This window comes from Pseudomyrmex gracilis, unplaced genomic scaffold, assembly GCF_002006095.1.
Source record: "Pseudomyrmex gracilis isolate BER0280 unplaced genomic scaffold, ASM200609v1 scaffold_155, whole genome shotgun sequence".
Taxonomy (NCBI): Eukaryota; Metazoa; Arthropoda; class Insecta; order Hymenoptera; family Formicidae; genus Pseudomyrmex; species Pseudomyrmex gracilis.
In genome coordinates this window covers 41,958-51,095 of record NW_018020739.1, presented here as the reverse complement: position 1 = coordinate 51,095, position 9,138 = coordinate 41,958, and the positions used below count along the sequence as shown (strand labels likewise).

The following is a 9,138-nucleotide window of genomic DNA, read 5'->3' as shown; positions in this document are numbered from 1 at the left end:
GATGCGTCGACCGCACACGTGCTCGGCGCGCCCGGTGTGGATAAGGTACGGAAGGGAAGGGACACGAGGAAGAGGGAAAAACAGAGCCCCGAGAGTGGTCGCGCGAGCGAAGCGAGACGGCGACGGCGCCGGCGGAAGAAGGACGGAGAAGGGAGGGATTAGCGGACGCGCACCTATGCCGACACGGAACTCGGAAGAGCGGCGCGCGTGCAGTGGCATTCGCCTGCGAGCCGTTGCGCTGTACGGTCGTGTTCGTATCTCTATCTATCTATCTCTCTCTCTCTCTCTCTCTCGCTTTACTTCGGTAAGAAGAATCTTGTGTCAAAGAGACAGATCACGAGCTGACTTCTCTCGAGCGTGTCATCTTTTCCTCTCTTCCCGCTGAAGGAATTAGCGATTGTTCGCGCATGAGTCGATTGAACGCGCGCGATCGCGCCACGCGACTATTTCTTCTGTCTTGCGAGTTAAAAAAAAAAAAAAAAAATAAAACGAGAGGGTGGTGAGTGTCTCCGCAAAGGGGAGACGACAGTTTAGTATACGACAGTCCGTTCCGTTACTGTGGGAAACCAGCGTGACGTTCGCGTCTTCTTGGGCTAAGAAGCACGAAACGGTACTACGTGAAATTAGCGTGGAAAGTGCGCTTGTACGCTCCGTTTCGTCTCGCTCAAAAGCGCCTGGACGGAAAGGGAGAGACGGCGAGATGTAAGAGAGAAACACGGAACAGAAAGCGTATATATATTTGCGAGGAGGAGCTCGCAGGAGACATTACACTTTTTGTCGTCGCGTTTTGATTGTTCTTTTTATTTGTTTGTTTGTTTGTTTTTTTTTTAATAAAAAACAAAAATTTCATTACAGATAACATTAATCGCTGAGTGTAAATACGAAACATTTCTCCGCACGTGCCAACACTGTTGTGTGTACTTCAGAGTGATCCGCGTCTTTTTGCTCGACACTGTCACCAACGTGTTCCTCTTGTATACAGTTTCTGTGATTTGACCGATGTTCAGTACGGCCTCTCTCGCAAGATTGAGCAAATTTGTTTTCTCACATTCTCGCGATTTGTAAATCTCCACGCGCGACATCTCGTGATATCTCGCATCGCGAGATTATTTCGCTCGCTTCGAATCGCGCGTGTGGCGTCCGCGAAACGGAACAGACACACTGTGTGAAGGTTAAATAAAGTGCGCTGACAGCTGCAGATAGAAACGCTTCTTCTTCCCCGGAAAACATGAACCCGACGAGAATCCTGCCGCTGATCGTCCTTCTGGGGATCGCCAGCTGTCAAAGTGAGTATATACTTTTTCGATTTTCATGTATAAGTCAGCTGTCACGTGAATCTCGCCGAGAATTATAATCGCGCGTTTCTCTCTGAGAGAGAAGATCGTGTTCTTTTCCTCGATAAGAACCTTGCTCTATCTGTAAGCCGACACCGATTCGCACGTGTGTTGTAAGCTCCCCCACGAATCGAGGGCGATCGATGCGTAAAAGCTTCCCTCTTTTAATCGTACAATAAATTAGTCGATTAACGAAGCAAACCGAGCGTGGTTGCGTCAGTTTTACGCGGCATTTAATGAAAGTGTCTCTTTAACGTAGCCAAAAAAATATCTACGCAATTTTAACATTTTCAAATAAAGATAATAATTGTGTACATATAAATGATTTAGATTTGTTAGAATGTTAAAAAAAAAGAGATTTAAATAAATAGATAAAAACACATGTGTGTGTGTTGTCCACTCTCCAAAAGACTAATTTATTGTCTTTGTAGTTTTTTCAAGTTTTCAACAAAGCTTTCCAAGTAATAATTATAATTATTTAGAAAAAAATGTACGCGTAGATTTTCAATCTTTTTGACTTGCCAAAAAAAGTTATAGCACACACACACACACACAAACAAACATTTGTATATTTCTCTCAACTCTTTGAAATTTCTGTGTAATTTGCACTCTGAAAAAAAAAAAAAAAAATAGAGCGCGACGAGATTAGTCGTTCGGCCGACGTCTCTTCGTTGCCGATCGATCGACGTTAATTCACGGCAATTATCCCGAGGGACGCGCAGGATGCGTACGGAAGCGGCGGCATCGTAATTTGCGCGATAATGACACATTTTCGCTCGTGTTTCGCGGTTCAGTGAGCCTTTTGTGTGGAATATCGTGCGGGAGGACAGGAGGGTGAAAGAAAATTCTTCCTCCTCTCCGATTCTGTTCTCGTCGGCATTCGCTCTCGTCGAGACAGATCCTTTCGGTTTCAAGATATATCGCCGGGGCTCTTCCTATCGACCAAACAGAGTTTTATTCATAGAAACGCTACAACGCGCGCATTCCTTACCCAGAAAAAGCCATTCAGTTCTTCCTATTTCCTTATTACGAAATGCGCACCGTCACCGGACACGATCGAATAATGCACTCGCGACGAATTTTGTATTGCGAGCGATTGATACGCCCTTTGTTTCTATCAAATATATTCGTCAAGTGTAATTATTTGAAATAAAATTTGAGCAGAGAAATAATATGTCGAATATAAAAAGCTTTCTCTCTCTCTCTCTCTCTCTCTCTCTTTTTCTCTTTCTATCAAAATACAAAAGCACAAAGGTGTATATTGTAGAACATGATAGTTCGCATTTTTTGTTTCGTTTTTTTTACTCAAAGATTAATAATTTTTCGTAATTTACTTAATCAGAGACTACGTACAATTTTTTTTGTCACGATTAAAGCGAAATACACGATCGTAAAAAAAAATCTTATTTCTTTTCCTTCAAACGGCAACACACACATAAGACGCAGTAGTAACACAGTTAAAAAAAAAACGTGTGTAATTATGTAAACATGAGCTAACGGTGCCGCAATTATCGCACTTTCAACGAGCGACTCTGCTTAGCGCAAGTTCTCGCGCGTCCCGCGTGTGCCGTTAAAAGGAGACTAGACGTGAAAGATCGGAGCATTATCGTTCGTGTAGGCACGGAATCTACTAACGCAGATAATACAGATTGCAAGTCACGATCGGAATGTCACCGCGTATAGATACTTGCGCTTTACGTTGTTGCGACAATGGCGATCGATCGAGTCGCGCCACAATCGCGAAATCGTCGTTACATCTCGTCGTCGTGATGTCTGATAGAAATTTCAAAATATTGTTATCTCAACAACCCACGTTCAAATATATATGGTTTTCAGAAAATTGTTTGGAAAAAGAGCAACACGCATCAGGTTGCACACATGCTATTTCACTTTTCTTCTCACGTAAGAGATTTATGCGACGCACAAAAAAATAGAAATTTTTTCTAAGGTTTTAAATCCCACGTGCCGCACAGCGCATTTTTCTCCGAAACGTTTTTTTTCCCCACAAAGAAAGCACCATCGCTGACAATTGTACAGACTTCCGGAGAGAGAATTTGTTTCAATACACACTGGAGCATTGTGAAGTTATACAATGTGTGTACAACATCCTCGAGAAAGGAGGGACGAGCATATTTTTCTGAAAAAAAAAAAAAAACAAATTTTCACATCAGTTTGAGAAAAAATAAAGCTTTGTTAAATCTGGCTTGTATTTGTTTTTTACTCTTTCTTTTGAAGAGAGTGAGACGCATTTTGAAGAAATACCGCACGCCCTTACACCTTCGTGAGTTCACGTCAGGTAGACGGAGCGCTTCTTTTTAGTTCCTCTCTTATAAAGCAACACGGAAATCCAAGCGATAAAATCAATAGCAGTTGTGAGATCGCCAACTAATCGAGAGAAAGTACACGATTCAGGCACATAAGTATTTTTAGATGTAAAAGCTGTAGTTAAAATAATTATTCTTACGCTGTTATTTTTGTTTCTCAAAATTTTTTTCTTATAGAAATATTAATTTACATACAAAGTGTATATAATTTGATGATATTTTTGATATTAGTTCAAATACAAATTATTAATTAATATAAAAATGTTTTGTTTAAAAGATATTGCGACACCGAACGTGAGTGCGCCTACACTAATATTAATAATTCTGTCACCTGCGAGATTAGTCATGCTTAAAACTTGTCTTCTTAGAACTCTATCTCTTCTCTCTCTCTCTTTCTCTCTTTCAGGTGATTCTACACGCAATAAGATTTCTTTATTGCCACTTCAGTGGCCAGTGTTTTCTAATTCAGGCTGCTTGCTCTCATGCTAAATTTATACGCTTGAGTGGAGAGTCGCGTCGATCACCATCGACGAGTCATAGTTCAATACGAGCGATGTCGAGACACAATTTTAACCTTCCCAAGTGTTTGCGTCACGAAAGTGTACGCTTTGTTCCAAATATCTAGAACTACAAGATGGCGATAACACAGTTCAACACTTTTAAGAGATCTGAATAAACAAAGCGTAAACGTAATTGTGTTGTCAAGTAGTTTTGCTAGACAGAAACGTAGTCGCGCGCTTTAGCATTCTATCACGTAAAATTGATTATATTTCCAATACATATAAATATCATTATAAATATATTATAGATAAAAAACAGCACTTTTACGTGGCATAAATAAAATTGCAAACAAAAAATCTAGTTTTTTTTGTCGGAAAAAAATAATAAATATCACCACAAACGCCAATCCTGACACTTTTTCTCAGAAACAGTGTCCTAACATGATAGGGTTCGTTTTCAGCGACCAAAAATCCATCGGAAAAACTACCTTGTTTATTCAACTCCTTCAAGAAAAGATATATTTTTGTACAACCTTGTGTAATATCTCTTTAGAGAGATTTAGTTTTGTTGCGCGGTTGTACAAAAATAAATCTATATTTGAACGGACTTGAGTAAACAAAGTGTTTACCCCGATGAATTTTTGATTGATTTATATATGCATTTAAAAATACATGTAGTCGCAACTTTCTTTGTTAATTTTTTTTTACACCGACCAAAATGAGAACTCTCGATAAGAAGAACGTTCGCGATGTCCGAGTGCGATTATCATCGACGCGACTTGGGCAGAGACGATTTTTTGTTTCGATACACACCGCCGTCACCCAATTTACACCTTCGCGCGTTTACACATGGCAAAAAAAAAAAAAAAAAAGGACTCTCGAGAGGCCCATTAGGACGGGTCTGAAAATGTTGCTCTTCTTCGCGCTCGGAAACTTTGGGTCCGCGGGTTATTTCGGTGCGCTCTTTTTCTTGCGGTTCGAGAGAGAGTATATGAAGGGCGGTCTCTCGAAGCGTGTTCGTGAGATAACGATTCGTTCTCCCGACGATTGTTAGCCGATGACTTGTCGCCGAACCGACGAAAGAGAACGCAGAGAATATACTGCGCGTATATTTTGAGAACAAACATGTGAGAAAGATAAGATATACAGTGTTTTTTTTTTTGTAATAATAATATTACACGCACAATTTTTTTTTTTGGTACATATAAGAGCACGTGGAAAAGAAAAACGCGCTCTAATTGCGCGACACCGATTGTGCGGTTTAACACAAACACATTTTAAAAAGAGACAAAAGAGATGATCTCACAGACGTGGTCATTTGCAAGACAAAACTATTTTTAATTGGAAGATTATATATCGTTAAGAATTATCTTATTGTCCGTAATTCTCACTTATTTAAAGCGACAATTTATTTATAGACGATAAGATAATCTTATCGGTTAAAAAACATTCGAGAATGCGGCACGAAGAAAAGAGACATTCCGCACTGATAGATTCATCCAATAAACAACTTGCACACGTGTAGATATAGAAATTCCGCAAAATTCCACGATATTCTCCAGGCTGTAACGTGAGATAAAAATCACCGTGAAGTCGGGATCGAACGGGTTTCGCAACGCAGCAGCCAGGCTGCTGCTGCTGCTGCTGCTGCTGCTGCGGGACAAACACACACGCGGGACAGGTCGAAAGCCGCGCGCGTTTAATTCGCCCCGCTGCTACTTCCACGGGCACCTGTCGTCTCCACGACCGGGAGGGCCGTGGAGTAAGAGAGAGAGAGATTCGCGGCCATAACGGCTTGTTGCCATTAATCACGATCGTCGGATGCATCGCGCGCCGTCTTCTCTCGTCGTCAAACCGTGGTGGTTTCTCGCCGTTGACGAGGCGACTATCCGGCGTTCTTGCCGGCGCGTCTCACCGTCATCCATCATCGCTCTGGCGACAGCCGCGTATCAAAAGCCGCCCCGTTTTCGACTCCGCGTGCATAAACGTGCGGAGAAAAGAGAAGAGAGAACGGTCGTCTCTCTATCTCCCGGCCGGTGTCGAAGTCCGCGCGAAGTCACTCAAGACAAAACACGAGAGCCGCCCGTCGTTAGATCTGCGGTTCTCAAATTAAATCCTAAATCTCTTTTTCTAACCAGCTTGCGAACCGATCTCTTTCACTTTTTTTATATCAGTTTTGTATGATGTTTCAAAGCACTTTTATTGCGTTATGATGTTCGCATCGTGTTACATGTCAATTCTCTTAACAACGAGAGTTAAAAATTGTCGTAAGTTGCGAATGTTTCCGCAGTTTGACAATAAAAGAAAGAGAGAAAGAAAGAATTTCCTCTCTCAGGCTTTGGGCACCACTGCGGAAGGACGTATGGCCAACAGAACGGCCATTAAGAAAATAGATCAAGTTCTCGGCCAACTCCCAAGCCATCCGAATTGAGTTTCCTCTTGCGCGAAGCTGAATCATTTCAGCGCGGCGGAAACCGCCTTTGATCAGATGATGAATCTCGACTTCACGACGTCGTTGTTTTTCGCGAAGAAGATGGTCAACCGTTGCAAATTAGACGGGATAAGATTTTTTGTCAAAACCAAATTGTGTTCTCCGACACTTTTTCCTCAAGAATATTGGTCTTCTTCGAAATCCGCGTGTTGATCTTCCTTTTTTTTTTTTTTTTTGCGGTTTAATTTGGAAAACAAAAACACGGTCGATCGGTTACGACGGATTACGGAACATCAAACAGATCGGAATGCCGGTTCGCGGGTCTCGGTATTTCTCTCTTTACGAGATCAGGAAATTAGGAACCATTTCCAGGGCAATTTCCTGTCCTGTAAGCGCGCACGATGCCCTTTCATTCTCGCACGACGAAAGGGCCATCGATACTAATCTAGTGCCCCGCGCACTTCATGGTGGCGCGCGCAGAAAAAAGCAGATGCAACATGCAGCCTCTTCTCCGATCAGTCGATAAGCGCATCGCTGTTGAACTTAAGAGGCGACACTTTGTCAAGTTGAAAATCACACTTCTATTCACAGATTTCTTTTTCAGAACTGAAAAAATCAGAAGTTTTGTAGTTTTTTTGTTTGTTTGTTTGTTTTTTTTTTTAATTTATAACAGACAGATAACAATTGTGTACAGATTGATAATAAATTGATACAAATTGACGCAAATTGTTTATACTCGTAAAAATAAGAGTTTAACGCACGGCAGTTGAATAAATTTCCATCTGTTTTCATGTACAGCTTAGAATAAAAAGACGTCGTGGGCGGCTGAATTCTGATCCGCGTATTATAGTTACACCCTTCTATTGAAGAAGCTCGGATCGTATCAGGACTCCTCCTCGGAGAAAGAGAGAGAGAGAGAGAGTCAGCCCTTGAGAACTCTAAAGAATATGCCTCGCACGGGAGGTCCTTCATTTGTTAGATCTCTGAAGTGCACATCTCGTATGTGTGCTTCGGCAGTTTGAAGAGTTTTTGAAAAGTTCAAAAAAATAAGTGAAATACCGGCTTCTTTCTCACAAATTATAGTTGGTACACAAACAATACTCGTAAATTCACAAATAATATTATAATAATGTAAATTTTATGCATTCTTTTAAACGCGCGCGCGCGCACACACACGCACATTTTGTTTTAAAACTCATTTGATTGATAAAGAAGCCAAAATATGTTTCTCGGTTAATCGCTTTGTTAGAAACACACCACATTTGTTTAAGAAATCACCGCGCGGTGATTTCTTAATGTTGACATCCGATGTGTTTGGTGAGTGTGGATTTCCGTACGAGAATAGTTTCCGAGAGAGCGACTTGTGTGTGTGTGTACGACCCGCGCAAGCGTTTGCGACGGAAACTACAACTGATGAATCACGTTCGAGCTTAATAAGCCAAAGAGAATTGAACAACAATTGCGTTAATCTGATCGCGAATTTTTACTGCGAAGTCGGTTTCGAAATTTCACACAAAAGCTTGCGACAAAACTCTCTAAAATGTTTGCAACAATATTTATAAAAAAAAAACTAAGAAAATTTTAACTCGCAAATATGTATATAAATAGATATTTCTCTACGAGGACTTTTCTTTAGAGAGGAGCGGACAGAGGCGGACGTTGCGGAAATCGTGGGTGGAAAAAGTGATCGGCGCGCTATTTTCCACGGCAAAGATCGGTATGCCGTTGTGGGTTTAGTTTCTATCGGACGTTTCTATCATTTTATACTTTCAAGTGCGGCGTATTGATCCTTCATTATGTAAATCTTGTGATGTAAATAACATACGCGTACGAAGAAGCGCAGCAGTTTCTTTATCATCAGCTCATCGATCGTTAATTGACACGATTTACGAGCAGAAATGGTCTCGTTAATTTCCTCTCTCGACTCGCTTGCAACACCGGCGAGATTATAGAATCATACACGTATATATATATATATATATACATATATATACATATATCGCGATCCTCGCCCACCCTCTTTCTCATATTTCTCGTATGAATCACACACGCGGACGACGAGAAGCAGGATTGATTTTCGTCGCGACGCAAACGTCGTCTTCGTCGAACGACAGATTATCACAATGAATTACGGGTGCACGCGTACCGCACAATCGAACTTCCAATTGCTGCATCAAATTTACGAAAAAAAAAAAAAAAAATAGTTAATTGTTAGAAAAACATAAGACAAAAAATGTAAAAAAGTTCAGAAAAAATGCAAGCTCGAATTTGTTCTAGGTTTGTTTTAGGTTTTGAAATTATGTGAAAGTGCACGCATTTAATTAACAATGCCGTGTCGATTAACCGTCGATTTTAGTTGAACTTGTTCGATTCTTTTTGTCTTTCGCCAAATCTCTCTCTCTCTCTTGCCTTCGCAAAGGGGATTCAAAGGCAATTCGAAGCGTGAAACAAATCCTTGCTGCGCGCGTCCCGTCCTGCTTTGCCTCTCCTTTGTCTCAGGGAATTCAATGGCTTCGCCATTTCGCATCCCGAGCAGCTGATAGCGAAGC

The 9,138-nt window shown here is 41.2% G+C and overlaps 1 protein-coding gene across 2 annotated transcripts in view; it reads left to right on the top strand.

The window, feature by feature from the left end:
* Positions 1–224: 224 nt before the first annotated feature.
* LOC109857350 overlaps positions 225–9,138 on the top strand; it is a 49,172-nt gene continuing 40,258 nt past the window's right edge. Inside the window, exons 1-2 of one of the 2 annotated variants that reach the window (XM_020433541.1) lie at positions 225–250; positions 856–1,286. In XM_020433541.1, the coding sequence (XP_020289130.1) occupies positions 1,229–1,286 (58 nt within the window). In that variant the 5' untranslated portion in view covers positions 225–250; positions 856–1,228. Of the gene's footprint in view, positions 703–855; positions 1,287–9,138 lie in introns of both variants that reach the window. The other variant, XM_020433540.1, reaches the window with a different exon arrangement.